This window comes from Ornithodoros turicata, unplaced genomic scaffold, assembly GCF_037126465.1.
Source record: "Ornithodoros turicata isolate Travis unplaced genomic scaffold, ASM3712646v1 Chromosome110, whole genome shotgun sequence".
NCBI classification, from domain to species: Eukaryota; Metazoa; Arthropoda; class Arachnida; order Ixodida; family Argasidae; genus Ornithodoros; species Ornithodoros turicata.
In genome coordinates this window covers 246,208-267,973 of record NW_026999296.1, presented here as the reverse complement: position 1 = coordinate 267,973, position 21,766 = coordinate 246,208, and the positions used below count along the sequence as shown (strand labels likewise).

General features: G+C 46.7%; 1 protein-coding gene across 2 annotated transcripts; it reads left to right on the top strand.

The window, feature by feature from the left end:
- Positions 1 to 230: 230 nt before the first annotated feature.
- Positions 231 to 7,155, top strand: LOC135371549 (uncharacterized). 2 transcript variants are annotated; one of them, XR_010415635.1, is made up of 6 exons: positions 231 to 452; positions 519 to 821; positions 904 to 993; positions 1,085 to 1,758; positions 3,801 to 4,150; positions 6,902 to 7,155. XR_010415635.1 is itself a non-coding variant. In XM_064605541.1 (5 exons), the coding sequence occupies exon 5, from the start codon at positions 5,495 to 5,497 to the stop codon at positions 6,839 to 6,841; it is 1,347 nt and encodes a 448-aa protein (XP_064461611.1). In that variant the 5' UTR covers positions 231 to 452; positions 519 to 821; positions 904 to 993; positions 1,085 to 1,758; positions 3,801 to 5,494; the 3' UTR covers positions 6,842 to 7,155. The 2 variants fall into 2 exon arrangements, 1 of the variants encoding a protein (XP_064461611.1); XM_064605541.1 differs by having other exon boundaries at positions 3,801 to 7,155.
- The last annotated feature ends 14,611 nt before the right edge of the window (positions 7,156 to 21,766 follow it).

Below are 21,766 nucleotides of genomic sequence, written 5' to 3'. Positions count from 1 at the left end.
CCCTCAAAGCTCTTTTGGCCTTTTTGGCTACTTCGATCCTTATTTGTGAAGGGGCTGATTATTTCATTTCCCGCATCATCACCCCCAATGGGATAGAGTATCGATCCTGGCGATGAAACTTCCCATTCATCACCTCACAATAAAATATTTGGTGTTATTGTTTCTTTGTGAAGCGACGGAAGGTACTCGAAGAGGAGGACGAAGAAAGCCCGTCGCACTATCAAGCGATTATTGACATTTGTTTCATCTTCCGTGTACGTCAACCTCCCGTCGCTCACAAAGGAAATCTATCAACCTGCCCAAATATTACCTTATTAGAACTGTCTTCCCCACGATAGGAGTGAAGCAGGCAACGAACGTCGGAACCATGCCCGCCACGTGGAGTTTTCACACTCGCATCGAGTCCCGCTATACAAGAAAGCCGTGAAGTCTGGAATATCAGGACATAGAAGGTACGCAAAAAGCCGTGACCAGAGTGGAAGGGTTCAGGGAGGGCACTTTTTTGAATTCCGTGTCAGCGCCGCGAAGCAACTGTGGCTATGAACGAGGTACAGACATGGGCAGATGGAGAGACGACAGCAGGAAGGTAGTAGGAGACTGGGAGTTAGTAGGAGCCCTCGGTCGACTTCTAAGGGAACCGTGTCGTCACTCGTCAGGAAGGTCTGCCTGAAAACCGAGGGAAAGCCTCACACAGTATAGCCGATACCGGGATTGGTAACCGTATTCATCTCGGTGTGCAAGACAATCATTTTAACCAGTAAGCCACGCGAGCTGTCGGTGCGTCGAATCACTGCGGGATGCGCGCCAGTGGAAGCTGAAAGGTACGTGCTCCTGGTGTGCTGTTGCCTCTGCATCATAAAGAAAAACAACATAATATGCGAGGAAATCGTCAAATCACCACAGAAAATCTGGTTTTCGGTGTCTCCAAGAAATGGGCTCTCCCTCTTTCTTCTTGTGTGAACCATCAGCCCCACATGACCTCCATCTCTAAAAGTTTGTATTCGTTTACCTTTTGTATGAAAGTAGATCTGATATTTTACTCAAGGTACACGAAAGGTGCTCAAATAATTTTACTCATTTACAGACCCAGCAGCTAAGCAGAGAGTCCTGCAGTAATTCCATCGGCGACTCCATGCTGCACGAACGCACACACAAGGACACGCTACGTAACCGCGTAAGACACCGCATCACAATACCCTGCAGTAATCTTCGGGCAAGTAGTTGAGTATTCATATGTACAAAAGCGACAGGGTCTGAAAGGCGCGCAACTCGTCGTTAAGATTCAGTCACGAAGTTGCAGCTATGCCGAGCGAAATGTGTGAAACCGCAGAGTTTTGTTTCAGACATTGTCACGTTCCTCCTTTGATGTAACGGAGATTAACGCAAATATTTCAGCTGTGGAAACTCGCCTGGGCCACCGTCCAGTTCCTAGAACCGTTGCCGGTTCCTCGCACTCAGCGTAAACAATTGGCTTTATTAATTACCAAATTTGGATTCGTCGTTGCGGCTGGGTTTCGGTGGCCCAGTCTTCGGAGATGCAGTTACGTTTGACGTGTTTGATTGCGGAAATAAATTTCAAAATTTGGTTACGCCGATGCCGGTTGGCCTTGGGTGGACCCGACTGCGGGAGCGTAGGTTTGTTTCAGGCAGTTCGTGCTGGACTACGGGCGCCGATCACCAGGGAACAGGCAGTGCTCGGCCCAGTCGAGTGCTCCAGTCACTGGCTCTGCTCCTGAAACATCCTCCGCTATGATCAGGGTGAGTGGCACATTCTGTTCTAGCCAGTTTGCTAGACCTGTACTGTCCTCTGTCGCGACTCTCCCGTATATCATGGATTGTTCGCATGGTATGGCCCGTACAAACAGCAATCTCCGTTAGGAGCGTTGTTGTCCTGCCTTTCAGCACAGTGCGCGTCCAATGTAAAGGAGCCGACCGCAATAGGTAGCTCTCCTGCTTGATGACAATACACATTTATGCATTTTGTTGCCTTAAAGGGACTCAGCCAAGATATGGCTGATCTTCCACCATGATGCCAACACACACACACATATATGAATATATATATATATATATATATAGTTGAAATAAATGGGAGACAGAAGACAAAAGTAGGGGAAGTAACAAAAAAAGGGTTTATTAAAACTTAAAAATCATGAAAGTTAGGGAGAATGTCTACGTTACGGCGGAAGCTCCGCCTTCTTCGGGACAAAAGAGCTAAATGTGGCCACGAGGCTGATAAGGGGCTTGAGAATGACGTGATCGGTTGGGGGAAATTCCCGCCACCTGGCGGTTGTCAGTTGGGGAAATTCCAGAGCGTTTCTGTGTCAGGTCCAGGAGTGGGGTCATCGTCCTTGTGGGTCAGTGGGGACCTTGATCTGGCTGAAACGAGAAAAGGCAACAGGGTCTTATCTAGGTTGTTAGACTTCTTATTGTTGACAGCATGCCAGGGTCCTCGTTAATGGCCGATCGGAATTTGTAAATTAGGTAAGATTCCCGTTGTTCCCGGGAGCGGTCGGAGGTAAAGTTCGACTGGAGAAAAAAAACTGAGGCTTCGTTGATTGAATGTTCTGGTTGTTTGAAATGGCGTGAGACTGGGAGATTAGGTTTCTTGGTAACATCCGATCGGTGATTGTTGAATCTAATTCGGAAAGAAGTTTTTGTCTGACCCACGTATTGGGCCCGGCATGTGTTGCATTGGATTAGATAGATAACGTTGCATGAGTTACAGTCTACGTCTGCGTTGATCTTGACGGTAAAGTTGGAATTTGTACTTCTGACCGTTTGTGCGGTCTGCATTAACTTGCAAATCCGGCATCTCCTGCCATTACATGGATGACAGCCCGCCGGAGGGCTAGTGGGTTCGCCCACTTTAGAGCGGACCAAGCTACCTTGTAAATAATGCAGACCGCACAAACGGTCAGAAGTACAAATTCCAACTTTACCGTCAAGATCAACGCAGACGTAGACTGTAACTCATGCAACGTTATCTATCTAATCCAATGCAACACATGCCGGGCCCAATACGTGGGTCAGACAAAAACTTCTTTCCGAATTAGATTCAACAATCACCGATCGGATGTTACCAAGAAACCTAATCTCCCAGTCTCACGCCATTTCAAACAACCAGAACATTCAATCAACGAAGCCTCAGTTTTTATTCTCCAGTCGAACTTTACCTCCGACCGCTCCCGGGAACAACGGGAATCTTACCTAATTTACAAATTCCGATCGGCCATTAACGAGGACCCTGGCATGCTGTCAACAATAAGAAGTCTAACAACCTAGATAAGACCCTGTTGCCTTTTCTCGTTTCAGCCAGATCAAGGTCCCCACTGACCCACAAGGACGATGACCCCACTCCTGGACCTGACACAGAAACGCTCTGGAATTTCCCCAACTGACAACCGCCAGGTGGCGGGAATTTCCCCCAACCGATCACGTCATTCTCAAGCCCCTTATCAGCCTCGTGGCCACATTTAGCTCTTTTGTCCCGAAGAAGGCGGAGCTTCCGCCGTAACGTAGACATTCTCCCTAACTTTCATGATTTTTAAGTTTTAATAAACCCTTTTTTTGTTACTTCCCCTACTTTTGTCTTCTGTCTCCCATTTATTTCAACTATAATTACGTAGCCGTCCGATCCAACTCCAAATTTTCAAGATATATATATATATATATATATATATATATATATATATATATATATATATATATATATATATAGGCATCGGAGGCATCGAACTGGCCGTTTGTACACTCGTGCTCCCTCGATCCCATAACCGACGCCGACCTGTTGTTGACAGGCGCAGGGAGCACCAGTGCAACCCACGTGCCTTCAGCTTCAATCGACTACTCGTGAAACTCTGCCAACAGTCACGCGACCTGTGCTACCTGGACCACGGATTCCATCGACGACACCCAAGCCAAGTCCTCGCGGCGGACGGCCTCCACCCGAGCTTCGAGGGAGTGACGACTATCTGCCGCCATCTCCAGGACTTGGTACCTCGCCTGCTCGGACACCTGCCGCAGCGCCGTGCCCACGTTCCGGTGTTCCCTGATCCCGCGTGGCCCACACTGCAAGAAGCAGCTTCCTTGGATCGACGACGCCCTCAACGCATGCCGAGCCACCAGCACCAGGATTGACTGACCGACGGTGAGAGTACTTCTTCTAACCTTAGTACCGAGCCATCTCCTAGTGCCAGGGCGTTCTTTAGACTAAGAGAGATCAGTGATAAATCCGTGCGATACAAATCTCATCGCGATGCTATGCAACTCTATAAATCGGAGAACAAAATTCCCAAAGGGCTGGTGATCAATCTTAAACCAACTTTTCCCCTCAATGACCAACTTCAGGAGAAGTGGAACAGCATTCTACATGGTACTTGCTCTACATTAATTGATATCTTGATATCCCACTGCGACGAAGTAAATGAGGAGCTTGCACGCGAAGCGCAGGTCATTAACGAAGCAGTTAGCTTATCAGATAGTCACCGTTCTGAATTGTCACAATTCATCAGAAAAAAAGAAAACAACATCCTGACAACCAAACGTAAAAAAATAACCAGAGACAATATTGATCCTAATCTCTTAACGGAATGTGTCTCGGTCTCCCAGTGCAAGGGCTTTACCCCATTGTTCCCAAGACAATTGTACAGACCCCCCAGCTCGCGCAAGCTCACTCGTCCCATCTCATCATGTAGTTAACCTATCGTCCCACTCACTTACCAAATCGGAGCTCTCCCTCCTTAACCGTGGTCTCTCGTTCTGTCCCAACACCAGTTACGTAAACGAATATCAACTTCATTTGGATTTGGACAACTTCGCTCGGCGTATGCGCCTTAAAGAATATTTTCATGAAAAGCCCGGTCACAATGCTAACCCCTTCAGACAACCAGAACCCAACCGCGACAGAGCTCTCGATATGTACATAAAAGCTGTCCAGAAAGATATCATTACCGCATACAACGCGCCTTCTAGCCGCAGTCCCAAGTCAAACTTGACCCAAGTAGAACAACAGAGTCTTTCTGAACTCAAGCATTGTAAGGAAATTGTTATCAAAAGAGCAGATAAGGGTGGCGCAATTGTTGTAATGAATAGGCAAGATTATATTAACGAGGGTCTGCGACAATTGAGTTGCACTTCATTTTATGAAAATCTGGACGCCGACCCCACGGAACGAATTGTTGCGAGCATCACGAAAGAACTAAAAGCCCTAAAAAGTAAGAAAGAGATCGACGCGACGCTCTACGAATACCTTCTTCCCCGAAATTCCATACCGGGCAGGTTCTACATGCTGCCAAAGATTCATAAAGAAGGAAACCCTGGCAGGCCAATTGTTCTTGCAATGGTACAGCCACAGAAAAGATATCCAGCTTTGTAGATCACGTCCTCAAGGACATACCCCCACAACTACCGTCCTACATCAAGGACACTAACCATTTTCTTCAAATACTAAATCAGTGCCAGCCCCCCACATCAAGTTTCCTAGTTACATTAGATGTCTCGTCCCTCTACACTAATATTCCCCACGAAGACGGCATTATTGCAGTTGAGACAGCTTTTTTCTAGATACGCCGGACACAGTCCTATCGACCCACTTGCCCTGTCCAAGCTAGTAAACCTGATCCTTAAAAACAATAACTTCGAATTTGACAGTCAGCACTACCTCCAAATCAGCGGCACGGCTATGGGCACTAAAATGGCGCCTATTTATGCAAATATATTCATGGGAACTTTGGAAGAAAAATTTGTGGAAGGACGTGAGCGAAAGCCGGCACTTTACAAACGCTACCTGGATGATATATTCATGATCTGGCCACATTCAGTAAGGGACCTCATAGAATTCATAAATGATCTCAACCAATTTCATCCCACTATTAAGTTCACCCACACGTATTCAACTGCAACTGTTAACTTCCTAGATGTTCAGGTAAGACTACAAGACGGAGTTCTAAGCACCGACCTATTCCGGAAGCCCACTGACTCCCAACAGTATTTGTCCTTTCATAGCTGTCACCCAAGGCATACAAAGCTTGCCATCCCTTACAGCCAAGCCCTTCGGTACAGGAAAATCTGCTCGAACGATGACGATCTTGACAGGAATCTAAATCAGTTGCAACAAACATTCGTTGACCGCCATTTTCCACCGAACCTTGTGAAAGACGCTCTCAACAAGGCCCAAAAAATAGAGCGCCAGTCACTATTCGGTACGCGAAAAAATAGCACAAAAGAGGACGCTATCAACCTGATCGTAACATTTGCTGGAAATATCCCAAACATTAAGGGTATACTGAATCGACACTATAGCATACTTCAGCAATCCGAGCGCACAAAGGAATTTTTTCCGCAGGCACCTCCTGTCACATACAGGCGCGCACGCAATCTGCTAGATAGCTTAGTTCATTCTAAAATCAACGAACCAAATGATTCACCAATGGGTTGTCACCCATGTGAAGGCCGCAGATGTCAAATATGCAAATCAATGCAACACACCACCATAGCCGAAAGTACTAGTTCTCACTTCAGAGTGACAATTAGAGCAAACCTAGACTGTAATTCGTCCAACGTTATCTATCTCCTTCAATGTAACGCATGCCAAGCACAGTACGTGGGCCAGACAAAAACCGCATTCAGAATCAGATTTAACAATCACCGATCGGACGTGACGAAAGAACCGAATCTTCCAGTTTCACGCCATTTTAGCCAGCCAGGGCATTCAATTAACGATGTTTCAATTTTCCTTCTTCAAACAAACTTCAGTTCCGACCGGTGCCGAGAACAGCGCGAATCTTACCTTATCTACAAATTCCAATCTATCATAAACGAGGACCCTGGTGTACTGTAAACAATAAGAAACGTATCTGCTTAGATAGTGTACTGCTGCTTGTTCCCCTTTTCTTTGCAGAACAACAGTCCACAGTCCTTGGATTCCATCCCACCTCCCGGACGATGACCTCTTCACCGGACATGACTCAACCACTTCCTTGTACTTGACCGGCTGACGGCCGCCAGGTGGCGGGACCCCCCGATTGTGACGTCATTGTAGCACTGTATAAAACTCCAAGTGTCATTTGTCATTCTTCAGTCCTGACGAAGGCGGAGCTTCCGCCGCAACGTTGACTTCCCCCTTAACTTTCCACTAGCAAATAAATAACTCCCCCTTTTTCTACTTCCTATATCTTCGTTGTCTGCCTCATATTTTGTTAGTACCCATTTAATTTCGCGGTCGCCCGAACCCCTTTCTTCCAGCATATATATATATATATATGTGTGTGTGTGTGTGTGTGCAGCCATAGAAACCATCTTAATCTGTAATTTTGAATTTCAAACACGTCTAGTGTCATTTATTTGTTTCCCTTATGGCTGTTTTCTTGCATTATAATTCACTGGCTTGCACTGTGGCATTTAGGAGTGCTGAGTCACCCTTCCAAGGTTATATCGCTCGCTGAGCGACCCCTGGTTTGCCAATTCTGAACGATGCACAGCTACGCAGAGCTGACGAGCCGCAAACAAGGCGAAACACGTGTCCTCTGGTGCTGTCGCATCGTTCCATGAGTATCTGTTTCTCTGGGTGCAGCCATGGAAGCCATTTTAAACTGTAATTTTGAATTTAAAACATTTCTAGTGTCATTTACTTGTTTCTGTAATGACTTTTTCCCCCTCATTATAATTCACTGGCTTGCACTGTGGCATTGATGAGTGCTCAGTCACCCTCCCAGGTGTATATCGCTCGCTGAGAGGCCCCTGGTTTGCCAATTCCGAACGATGCGCAGCTACCCAGAGCTGACGAGCCGCAAACAAGGCGAAACACGTGTCCTCCGGTGCTGTCGCATCGTTCCATGAGTATCTATCTATATATCTATATCTATATGTATATATATATATAAGTTGAAATAAACGAATGCGGTTGACCACGAAAAATAAAGGTATTCAATAAAGATCAGAAGTGGAGACGGTGCTTCTACAGGATAAGGAATAAAAGGGGGACTTTATTAAAAACTAAGAGGGGGTATTCGACGTACCCGACGTATTCGACGTATTCCTCTTAGTTTTTAATAAAGTCCCCCTTTTATTCCTTATCCTGTAGAAGCACCGTCTCCACTTCTGATCTTTATTGAATACCTATATATATATATATATATATATATATATATATATATATATATATATAGAATAGAAGCTTGGGAGGGCGGTTGACCACGAGAATGAAATAAGCAGGAAAAATCAGAAGACGACAAAGAGCTTACAGGGAAACACAAAGGGGAGTTTATTAACACATGTAGCGATAGGGGTCGACGTTTCGGCAGTCAGCGTTGCCTTCCACGGGACTGGGGTTTGGTGACAAGAACAAGCTTTATATATGGGAGAGGGTTATGTACAAGGGAAAGAGAGCAGCGCATGCGCTTTTGTCATGACTAACATAGGTTGGTGACTAAGTGAAAAGGGAATGACCGGGTCTGTGCAGCAGGACCTTGAGGAAATACCCGTGAGCCTGAAAAAGAGACAAAAGAGCGTATGTATTGTGCTGGATTAGGAATGCAGGTTGCGAATAGTAGAAAGGATTCCTGGATCTTCGTTTATCTGACACTGGAATTTATGAATGAGATAAGACTCGCGCTGTTCCCTGAGCCGCTGGGAAAGAAAGCCTGACTGCAGGATGAAAATAGATATATTGGTGATTGAGTGTCCTGGTTTACTGAAATGGCGCGACACTGGCAGATTAGGTTTCTTCGCGACGTCAGATTTGTGGTTATTGAATCGCATTCTAAATGAAGTATCTGTATCAATGAGTATCTGTTTCTCTACGTGCAGCCATAGAAGCCATTTTAATCTGTAAGTTTGAATTTCAAACACGTCTAGCATCATTTACTTATTTTTTTAATGGCTTTTCCCCCCTCTTTATAATTCACTGGCTTGCACTGTGGCATTGAGGAGTGCTCAGTCACCCTCCCAGGTGTATATCGCTCTCTGAGTGACCCCTGGTTTGCCAATCCCGAACGATGCGCAGCCAAGGGCCCGAAACTCGGCAGTTCCTTTGCGGAATAAAGTGAGGCGCTTCATGCGTTTCACGTCATCGTACGTCAGAAAAGATCATAAATTGAACGTCATGGAGACATCCGGTGGCTAGTGATTATACTGATTGGTTCCCGTGAGGATGAATTCGTTTTCTGAGCGATGATTGGCCGTTTTCAAATTTGTTCGCGAGCGCTCGAACAGGCGACAGCGCGGCGGCTGAGCCGGTTGGAACCGGCGTCCACGGAGTCACCGCCGTCCGTTTCGGACGGCTCGCGTTGTGTAGCGGTTGTGTTGGACTATGACTTCTGATTTTTCCTGTTTAAAAACGCAAGCTGTATCATGTGAGTGTCCTCGAACAGCCACAGCTGCCAGGGAAGATGCCTGCGCAACATTTGTGCTCTGCTTCTTGGTGTAGAAACTATTCGAGCGTCCGAACGCCTCGTACCCGATACCTGGTCAATGACTGCTGAGAGGTAAGTCATTTGTCGTTGCTTGTTGCCTTACAACACCGCATTCACTTCGTGTATTGTGAATAAGTTGCTTAACAGTTACCGGAGTACGCGGTGAGAGACAGACTGCGTAGCTTTGCAGATACGATGGTAGACTATATTTCTTTTCGTGAGGCAATATCATCTAAAAGTTATGATTAAATACCCGTACACGTCGTACTGTGTAAAGGTATGACGCTACTGTAAGTCTGATTCTTGGTGATTTCGCTCGACAAGTTCCGTCCGACGCGTTGACTTAGTAGCTGTTCTGTATGTAGCGTCAAAGCCAAGATTGTCAGGCTAATCGGTCTGAATATATCATTGTGAAGTAGCGCAATAAAAGGTATTTTTGTACTAAGGTCGCTCATCACACCGCATGGCTGCGAGCTTCTCGCAACCCTACCACCGTTCTTATTTTTCGCGTTCAATAGCACCTTTATTCTTTCTATTTACATTGCAACTTTCACATGCATAACTGTATATCTGATACCAATTTTTTTCATCTTGCAGCCACTGAGCTCCAGTTCCCAGTAGCAGTCCTTGCCAGAGGCAGTCCGACATTATATCAGGCTTCTTCAAGCAAATTCTGGAGGAATATTAATGTCATCCCGTGTACGTCTTGCTTGCATAACCGTATGTCGCACAATAAAATAATTCATGTGACAAAAACAACCAAGGCTCCGTCGTATTCCTGTAACTCCCACTGCATTCCGACAAACGCGAACAAAAAAAAAACAGTGCATAGAAGAAAAAAAAGGAAGAACAAAAGAAGACGGGAAGCAGGGCAGAGAGGAGGAAAGTAGTGAGAGAGAAACGGATGACACGTCATTTACGTCATTCGCCACATAATCAAAAAGAAAAAAAAATAGGGTGGCTAGTCCTCAGTCCTTGGTCCAGCTCCGGAGGTCACGTGAGTTTTCAGCTACAATAAATTTCTACTACAGCTTCGCGCCCCTGGCGCAGCTACCCAGGGCCGACGAGCCGCAAACACGGCGAAACACGTGTCCTCTGGTGCTGTCGCATCGTTCAATGAGTATCTGTTTCTCTACGTGCAGCCATAGAAGCCATTTTAATCTGTAAGTTTGAATTTCAAACACGTCTAGCATCATTTACTTATTTTTTTAATGGCTTTTCCCCCCTCTTTATAATTCACTGGCTTGCACTGTGGCATTGAGGAGTGCTCAGTCACCCTCCCAGGTGTATATCGATCGCTGAGTGGACCCTGGTTTGCCAATCCCGAACGATGCGCAGCTACCCAGGGCCGACGAGCCGCAAACACGGCGAAACGCGTGTCCTCTGGTGCTGTCACATCGTTCAATGAGTATCTATATACATATATATATATATATATAAGGGGAAAGAAAATTAGCAAGAGCTCTTTGGCTGCACGTGTAGCACATGTTTGTAAGTCAAACGTCGCCATGCCAGTACTGGCATGGCGAATTGGCACAAACATGTGCTACATGTGCAGCAAATTATCTGCAAGCCAGCTCTTGCTAATTTTCTTTCCCCTTATACACTTGACTGGCTTTGCACTGGGCTTTCAGAGGTGTCTTAGGACACACTGACGGGACGCATCACGTGCCACGTGACCTTCTGACGCCATCCACTCAAACGTTTCCTGCCTGCGTACTGCTGATGAGGCCCAAGAAGGCCGAAACAGCTGTCCAGTACTGGCATGGCGACGTTTGACTTAGAAACGTATGCTATACGTGCAGCGAAAGAGCTCTTTCTAATTTTTTCCCCTTATATATATAGACTAGAAGTGATGAAGAGACTTGGGAGGCGGTAGAAGAGTTAAAAATGGTTCCTACTTTTATTACATTAATAATGAAGGGGTACTAGAAATTGATTTATAGTTAGGGGTCGACGGTTTCGGCAGTCAGCGCTGCCTTCAACAGGACTAAACCTGGATATAGGTGACAAGGGCTTATATATAAGGGAGGGAAAGGGGGAAATGAGAGGGGAACAGTGCATGTGGAGCGGCGTTGGTGATGTTGCAGGAGCATTGTTGGTGCTCGTCCATTGAGTACTTGCAGGGTGTTGGCTGTCTTCCAGGAGAGTTTGGATAAACCTGTAATTTGGTCGTTGGATAAACCTGTAATTATAAAAAGAGAGGCGGCAGAAAGAGCGAAAGAGGGTTGGGGACTTGGTCTACGAGCTAAGGCTGCGAACTGTGGACAATATGTAGATGATGGCACGGTCTTCGTTTACCGTGGACTTGAATTTGTGGATTAGGAATGATTCACGCTGTTGCCTGCTACGGTCTGAGGGGAAACCAGATTGCAAGATGCACACGCGGATGTCCTTGAATGAGTGGCCGGTTGGATTGAAATGACGTGACACAGTGAGATTTGATTTCTGTGTAATATCGGATCTGTGATTATAAAACGAATTCGGAATGATGTTGTAGTTTGCCCAACATAGTGTGCTTTGCGTGCGTTGCATTCCAATAGATATATTACGTTAGATGAGTTGCAGTCAGAAGCACTTTCGATTTTTACTTGGAAGTTGTTGTTTGTGCTTGGTACGCTGCTGCAGTCTGCATTACAGTACAAATGGGGCATCTTCGTCCTTTGCATGGGTGGCAGCCTTCGGTTGTAGGAGATGACTTATGGACTTTTGCGCTGACTAAGTGGTCTTGAAGATTCCTTGCACGACGATATGCTATTCGAGGCGGTTCTAGGAATATTTCTCCAAGGCGCTCCGACTGTGCTAAAATTGGGTGATGACGTTTCCGTATGTTTTCAGTAGGGATCGCGCCATTGAAGGTGACTGTAAGATTAACAAGCTTGGGGCGTTCGGGGCGTGTTGAGTTTTTTTAGAAGTTCACTGCCATTAGTACGGCGGGCTCTACATATGGCGTCATTCACAAGATCCTGGGGGAAGTTTCGGATGACCAGCGTGTTTTGAAGATCGTTAAGGTTTGCGTCCAGCCCGTCATCTTGGGAACAAATGCGCCGGTAACGGAGGGCCTGACTGTAGGGGATGGCCAATTTAGTATGTCGGGGATGGCAGCTGTGAAACGATAGGTACTGTTGGGAGTCAGTCGGTTTTCGGTACATATTTGTTACGAAGGTGTCATTGGAGATGCTTATATTGTTAGCGTTTATATTGTAAGGAAGGAGATACGTGTTCACGGATCAGTGACTAGTTTATTCTGCGACAAGGGGCAGGCGCGCGAGAGAAGACGAGGCGAAGCGAAGACGCGAAGGCGAAAGAGAGACCGGGGACAGCTTTGGTCTCAACGTAGCGCATGAGATGGTCGATGGCAACTATAATCCAGCAGTTGCCGCTGGCTGATGGTGAGAAGGGGCCTAGGAAGTCGATGCCGAGGCGATCGAACGGCCGGCTTAGGGGAGTCAGGGGTTGGAGGAGGCCGGAAGGAAGTCCCGGTGGATGCTTGCGCTGTTGGCACAAAAGGCAGGCACGAACATGCTTCCATACAGACCGGTACATGCCTTGCAAAAAAAAAAAAAAAACGATGGGCCAAGCGAGAGTATGTTTTCAGGAACCCAAGGTGGCCGGCGGAGGGATCGTCATGACAGGTCCGAATGCCGTCGTTGCGTAAGGATTGTAGAGGACGGTGGTCTTCCTCTACATGAGCCCCGACCGGCGATGATGGTATGCCACGGAGAGGCGGTGACGGTGGCCTATCTCCATGGCCGCGCCGGTGGAACTGAAGCCGGTGCTCCACGCGCGTGGCCATCGTTGTCGTCGTTGTCGTCGTCCGCTACAAGGATGATGGCACGACGAGTAGCGGTTCCCATCGGGATGGTAGTTCTTTCGGTAGAGGACACCGTTGTGCAAAGAGTACAACTTCGCTTTTCGTTGAAGGCGCCGGGGGGCTGGTCGTTCGGGGTTCTGCAAATGTTGTATGAGAGGGACAAGATTGTGGTCCTGGCTTTGTGCGGCTGCGACATCGACCGTAGACAAAGGGCAGACGGTGAACTGGGCAGAAGCCGTCACGTCGTCCGTAGAGGAGGGATGGAGGCGGGAGAAAGCTCTCGCACCTCCGCCAATTATGTTAGCGCGAAAGAAGCAGATACGTGTTCACGGGTCAGTGACTAGTTCATTCTGCGACAAGGTGGCAGGCGCGCGGGGCGCGTTGCTCGTCATCTTCCGGAGCTCCTCATCATCTTCACAACAATATGTACATCTAGAAAATCTATGCTCTCTCTAGAATAGGCGTGAGTGAAGTTTATAGTGGGGTGCACGTTACCAAAGTTTTCAATAAACGACAAATGGGAGTCTTCGGAATGTGGCCACAGAATGAATATGTCGCCCAAAAACCGCTTAAAAATTAGAGGTTTAAGTTGACACATGCGAAGGAACCGTCCTTTTAGATCACCCATGAAGTGGTGTAGGAAAAAATGCTACCCCCTCGCTATTGAGGAAAAAATGGTCCGGCTTTCTTCCGTCTCCTGACGTCTTTTGTCGGGAGTCTACTAATGGTCATGAACTCAACGATCTCCGGGGCATGTCTCTCCTGGTACATATGCACCGCACTGTGGATGCGTTATGTGTGAAAGCTACAAAGTCAACATTTTAAAGAAATATTACTTCATGCATCAATGTGGCTTTTCCGGAGATAGCGGCATTCTCCTTTTGGTGTGAGTAATAACGCTGGCATCTGTTAGGCTTTTTTTCCGGTGGGTGCATGACCAGATGACTTCACCAGAAACAGAGTTGTATGAACCCGGTCTTGTGTTCTAGGACGCCCTTTGATGGCCCTAAGACGGGATAACAACAGCGTCGCTGAGCGTATATATTCGCCCCTAATTGGTGTAGCTTGGAACTCTGGATGCGAGCGTCACTAAAGACTTCGAAAACTGTCAAGTTTCACCTTGCTGTATTACTTCGGTAAGCGTTATTCCATATACTACACAAAAACAAACAAACACTGCATACAGCACGCTTCATTCGTGGTGCAAATGCGCGTTTCTGGTTTTAGAAAGTTCATTGTTTCCCTCATTTCTCCGCGTTTTCGCCATATACCATTTTCTTAAGATTTGCGGGTCTCAACATGGAAATCATCAAATCCAACAAAGGAGGCGAAAAACTGTGTGCCGATAGGTACATGTACACGAAACACAAACCTGTGCCCTTAGGAACCCGTTGACGCTGCATCAGAAGACCACAAGGCTGTAAGGTATCTGTAAGGTAGCGGGAACCACTAACTAAGCGTCTCCTACACCCATCCACCGAACACCAGCCCCATCAACGTGGCGAAGGCGCGGAAGGCAATGAAACGGCTGGCAACGTCGACAACAGAAAAGCCTGCAGCGATTGTGGCGGAAACAGTTTCGTATGTTAATCCTGAAGAAAAGGTAGCACTGAAAGGTGAAGACAGTTTGAAGCGCTGTATTCGTGTGCAGAGGGCGTCTACGTATCCTCCTCAACTGGCCTCGCTCCCCGGGCTTGTGATCGACTGCGAGTGGACACTAACGCGTGGGCCAAACCCACAACGCTTTCTAATTTTTGACAGTAGCGTCGATGCAGATAACCGAACGATTGTTTTTGCGGCATATAGTGGGCTCGAGGTCCTGAGCGACAGTACAACGTGGTTCATGGATGGCAACTTTAGTGTAGGCAACTTTAGTGTGGTCCCACTTGGCGAAGGGACAGTTCCTGTTGTGTACGCGTTGATGACGTCGAAGACGCAGGAAGTCTACCAAGAACTCCTCCGTGCCGTGCTTGCGGAATGTAGTACCAGAGACATGACGCCTGCACCGTACGTTGTTGTAACGGATTTTTAAAAAGGTGCCATGAACGCCGTTAAAGCCATTCTTGGGGCGGACGTTCAAACCAGGGGCTGTTTCTTTCACATGTGTCAAAGTACATGGGCAAAAGTAAATCAGTAAGGACTAACCGCGAGGTACAAAGAGGACGACATGTTTCGACACTTCATCGGAATGCTAGATGGCTTGGCGTTCCTTCCCGTGGTCGACGTCACAGCCGGATTGGCAGTCATGAAGAGCCAAATCCCGGAAGATGCTGAACCGGTAGTGAGGTACTTTGATGAGACCTACGTCAGCGGGACATACAGACAGGTGGGAAGAGTGAATGAAAATTCCCGCATTCGGCGCACAGCTCCATTGTTGCCGTCTGAGATATGGAATGTGCATGATGTGACACTGCAGAGAGGCGATAGGACAATCAATTATGCAGAGGCATGGAATAGGAGGTACGGCGCCTTGGTGGGTCATTCTCATCCAACCGTATGGCGAACGATAGAGACATTACGTATAGAGCACCCCGCCGTAGCAGGCAAAATAGCGCAGTTGGTAGCGGGTGCTCCCGCATCAAAAAGAAGAAAATCGACAAACTTGCAGCTCGAAGAGAGACTTCAACGTATCTGCCTAGAGCACGCAGAAGGAGCGAGGACATTGGAGAGCTTTCTGCGCGGGATTGGTCATACCATTCGCTTGGGAATGTAGTCATGTTGAAAGCTCTGCTGAGGCAATAAACATTTCATCCAACTATGCCTTTGTTGACTTGACAACAAACTCTCCACGACAAAGACGTCTCTTTTGCTTTCAAGAACCAGGATTGCGAAAGATATTTATCGCGTAAAGTACACACCGGCACACAATGCATTTTCAACATTTTAAAATGTTGTGTGTGCCGATGTATACTCTTTTACGCAAAAAAAAAAAAAACTGTTGCCGGCATTTGGACTGTTTTTGATAGAGAACGATGTTGTTCAAGATGGTGATCGGGCATGCTGTCATGAGGCTGTGTTTCATTCATTATCTGCAATCACCCTATTTTTTCTTTCGGGACCATTTTTTCCTCCCCTGCGACCGGGGACCATTTTTTCCGGATCCCCCCATGAAGATATTTGCGTAATTTGGGGCCATCCTTGTGCCCATGGCCGTGCCGTTAACTTGAATGTAATGCCTGTTGTTAAATTCAAAATTTTTACACGTGAGTGTTAGAGAAATTAGTGTTTCTTCGACAGCAGAGTCGTACGGTTTTTCGGAAAAAATTTTATATGTACGACAGTGGCATGGATGCCGTCATCGTGAGAAATATTGGTGTACAATGAGGTAACATCGACGGTTACAAGTAGGCAACCGGTCGGAACTTTGATATCAGAAATTATTTGCAGGATATGGTTTGAATCCTTTATGGATGACGGGAATTTTGGAAGGATGTCTTTGAGGAGGTGGTCAACGAACGTGTAGATCTTTTCGGTTGCTGTGCCATTGGAAGACACTATGGGGCGACTAGGATTTCCTGGCTTATGAATTTTAGGGAGTATGTAAAATCGGCATGGCTTGGGGACGTGTTGTAGGAGGTACTCGAATAGATTATCGTCGATTTTCTTACTGGCCTTTCTTTAAAGTTTTTGTGATCGGTGTGCTAATGTCATTGGTGGGGTTATTTTACCGTACGACCACGGGTACCGTACGGGTTAAAACCGTACGACTCTGCTGTCGTGGAAACACTAATTTCTGTAATACTAACGTGTAATAATTTTGAATTTAACAATAGGCATTACATTCAAGGTAACAGCACGGCCATGGGCACAAGGATGGCCCCAAATTACGCAAATATCTTCATGGGTGATCTAGAAGGACGGTCGCTTGGCACCTGTCAACTTAAACCACAATTTTTACCTTAAAATTCAAACCTTAAAATTTTTAAGCGGTTTTTGGACGACATATTCATTCTTTGGCCACATTCCGAAGACTCCTTTTTGTCGTGTATTGAAAACTTCGGTACCGTAACGGTAACCACTATAAAATTCACTCACGCCCACTCTAGAGAGAGCATAGATTTTCTAGATGTCGATATAAGCATCTCAAATGGCACCCTTGTAACAAATCTGTGCCGAAAACCGACTGACTCACAACAGCACCTATCGTTTCACAGCTGCCATTCCCGACATACTAAATTGCCCATCCCCTACAGTCACTCAGTCAGGCCCTCCGTTACCGGTGCACTTGTTCCCAAGATGACGAACTGGACGCAAACCTTAACGATCTTCAAAACACGTTGGTCAGCCGAAACTTCCCTCAGGATCTTGTGAAGGACGCCATATGTAGAGCCCGCCGTACTAATCGCAGTGAACTGATGCAAAACTGAACACGCCCCGAACGCCCCAAGCTTGTTAATCTTACGGTCACCTTCCATGGCGCGATCCCTAACCTTAAAAACATATTGAAACGTCATCACCCAATTTTAACACAGTCGGAACGCTTTGGAGAAATATTCCTAGAACCGCATCGCATAGCATATCGTTGTGCAATTAATCTTCAAGACCACTTAGTCAGCGCAAAAGTCAATAAGTCACCTCCTACAACTGAAGGCTGCCACCCATGCAACGGAAGAAGATGCCACATTTGTTCTGTAATGCAGACTGCAGACAGAGTACGAAGCACAAACAGCAACTTCCAAGTAAAAATCAAAACTGCTTCTAACTGCAACTCATCTAACGTAATATATCTATTGGAGATGCAACGCATGCAAAGCACAGTATATTGGCCAAACTACAACATCATTCCGAATTCCTCTTAATAATCACAGGTCCGACATTACAAAGAAACCAAAACGCCTTGTGTCGCGTGACTTCAATCCAACCGGCCACTCATTCAAGGACATCCGCGTGTACATCTTCCAATCTTGTTTCCCCTCAGACCGTAGCAGGCAACAGCGTGAATCATTCCTAATCCACAAATTCCAGTCCACGATAAACGAAGCCCCAGCGTATTGTCTACAGTTCGCAGCCTTAGCTCGTAGACCAAGTCCCCCGACCCCCTTTCGTTCTTTCTGCCGTCTCTTTTTTTATCATTTCAGGTTTATCAGACGACCAAGGAGAACTCTCCTGGAAGACAGCCAACACCCTGCAAGTACTCAATGGACGACCAGCAACAATGCTCCTGCAACATCACCAACGCCGCTCCACATGCACTGTTCCCCTTTCATTTCCCCCTTTCCCTCCCTTATATATAAGCCCTTGTTACCTATATCCAGGTTTAGTCCTGTTGAAGGCAGCGCTGAGTGCCGAAACGTCGACCCCTAACTAAAAATCAATTTCTATTACCCCCTTAATTATTAATGTAAAAAAAGTAGCAACCGATTTTAACCCCTTCTACGGCCTACCAAGTCTCTTCATCACTTCTAGTCTATTTTTTTCGAGTCCATCTGTACCCAGTTATATATATATATATATATATATATATATGTTTATAAGTCCCAAACGTCGCCACACCAGCATTGGACAGCTGTTTCGGCCTTATTGGGCCTTCATCAGCAATGCGTAGGTGGGCGACGTTTGAGCGAGTGGCGTCGGAAGGTCACGTGGAACGTGATGTCCTCCCGTCAGGGTGAGAAACTCACCTCTGAAAGCCCAGTGCGAATGCAGTAAAGTATTAAGTGAAAAAAAAAAGCATAAGCTCTTTGGCTGCACGTTGAACATATGTTTATAAGTCCCAAACGTCGCCACACCAGCATTGGACAGCTGTTTCGGCCTTATTGGGCCTTCATCAGCAATGCGTAGGTGAGCGACGTTTGAGCGAGTGGCGTCGGAAGGTCACGTGGAACGTGATGTCCTCCCGTCAGGGTGAGAAACTCACCTCTGAAAGCCCAGTGCGAAGCCAGTAAAGTATTAAGTGAAAAAAAAATAGCATAAGCTCTTTGGCTGCACGTTGAACATATGTTTATAAGTCCCAAACGTCGCCACACCAGCATTGGACAGCTGTTTCGGCCTTATTGGGCCTTCATCAGCAATGCGTAGGTGAGCGACGTTTGAGCGAGTGGCGTCGGAAGGTCACGTGGAACGTGATGTCCTCCCGTCAGGGTGAGAAACTCACCTCTGAAAGCCCAGTGCGAAGCCAGTAAAGTATTAAGTGAAAAAAAAAATAGCATAAGCTCTTTGGCTGCACGTTGAACATATGTTTATAAGTCCCAAACGTCGCCACACCAGCATTGGACAGCTGTTTCGGCCTTATATATATATATATATATATATGTTTGTGACTTAAACGTCGCCATGCCAGTACTGGCATGGCGACGTTTGAGTTACAAACATATGCTATACGTGCAGCCAAAGACCTCTGGCTAGTTATATAAAGACGGGGGAAAAGCCATTAAAAAATAAATAAATGACGCTAGACGTGTTTGAAATTGATGGCTTCTATGGCTGCACTCAGAGAAACAGAGTGCGTCAGTCCGCATGCCAAGTAACCGCTTTCATAAACATTCAGAACAAAGCCAGTAAGGATAACATAACAATCAGGGCATTCGGAAGGGCAGTTGGACAACTAAATCCTGGCTAATCGCAATGCTCCTCAATGCCACAGTGCAAGCCAGTGAATTATAATGAAGGGGGAAAATGCCATTAAAGAAACAACTAAATTACATTAGACGTGTTTGAAATTAAAAATTACAGATTAAGATGGCTTCTATGGCTGCACGCGGGGAAACAGATGCTCATGGAACGATGCGACAGCACCAGAGGACACATGTTTCGCAGTGTTTGCGGCTCGTCAGCTCTGGGATGCTGCACATCGTTCGGAATTGGCAAACCAGGGGTCTCTCAGCGACTTATATACACCTGGGAGGGTGACTGAGCACTCCTAAATGCCACAGCGCAAGCCAGTGAATAGTAATGCAGAAAAAAAAGACATTAGAGAAACAAGTAAATGACACTAGACGTGTTTGAAATTCAAAATAACATATTAATATGGCTTGTATGGACATGCTCATTGGTCGGCACGAAAACTGTGTCTCTACAAGACATCATTGTTCCAGGGTGTTATAACACCTCTTGAGGCCGCTCTGCAAAGCCAGTAGCTACAGACACAATTATAAAAATAAGCGAAAGCTCCATGACTGCACGTGAGCATATGTTTACGAGTCAAGCGTGCCACAATCCCGGCTGTGGACGACCGTTTCGAGCTAGTTTGCTGTCATCAGCACAGCGAAGGGATGCGACACGCTCATGGGTCGACACGAACACTGTGCCTCTACAAGACATCAGTGTTCCAGGGTGTTAGCAACACCTCTGGAGGCCGCTGTGCAAAGCCGGTAGGTACAGGCACAATTATAAAAATGATCGCATGCTCCATGACTGCACGTGAGGCATATGTATACGAGTCAGGCGTGCCACAATCCCAGCTGTGGACGGCCGTTTCGAGCTAGTTGGCTCTTATCAGCACAGCGTAGAGAGGTGACGCGCTCATTGGTTGGCAGGAAAAGTGTGCCTTTACAAGACATCGGTGTTCCTGGGTGTTATGAACACCTCTGGAGGCCGCTGTCCAAAGCCAGTAGCTACAGACACAATTATAAAAATAAGCGAAAGTTCCATGACTGCACGTGAGCATATGTTTACGAGTCAAGCGTGCCACAATCCCGGCTGTGGACGACCGTTTCGAGCTAGTTTGCTGTCATCAGCACAGCGAAGGGATGCGACACGCTCTTGGGTCGACACGAACACTGTGCCTCTACAAGACATCAGTGTTCCTGGGTGTTATGAACACCTCTGGAGGCCGCTGTCCAAAGCCAGTAGCTACAGACACAATTATAAAAATAAGCGAATGCTCCATGACTGCACATGAGGGATATGTTTGCAAGTTAATCGTGCCACAATCCCAGCTCTGGACGGCCGTTTCGAGCTAGTTGGGTCTCATCAGCACAGCGTAGGGATGTGACACGCTCATGGGTCGGCACGAAAACTGTGTCGCTACAAGACATCATTGTTCCTGGGTGTTATGAACACCTCTGGAGGCCGCTGTGCAAAGCCAGTAGGTACAGACACAATTATAAACATAAGCGAATGATCCATGACTGCACGTGAGGCATATGTTTACGAGTCAAGCGTGCCAGAATCCCAGCTGTGAACGGCCGTTTCGAGCTAGTTGGGTCTCATCAGCACAGCGTAGGGATGTGACACGCTCATGGATCGGCACGAAAACTGTGTCTCTACAAGACATCATTGTTCCTGGGTGTTGTGAACACCTCCGGAGGGCGTTCTGCAAAGCCAGTAGCTACAGACACAATTATAAAAATAAGCGAATGCTTCATGACTGCACGTGAGGCATATGTTTACAAGTTAAGCGTGACACAATCCCAGATATGGATGGCTGTTTGGAGCTAGTTGGCTCTTATCGGCACAACGCAGAAAGAAATTTCTTCAATGGCGCCACCTCTCGCGAATTCTTCAGCCAGGGATTTTCGTGAAACAATTCCCAGAGGTTACTGGTAGAATCAATCTGATATTTCTCTCCCAGTGCAAAATGGAGCGTTCAAGAGGAAAC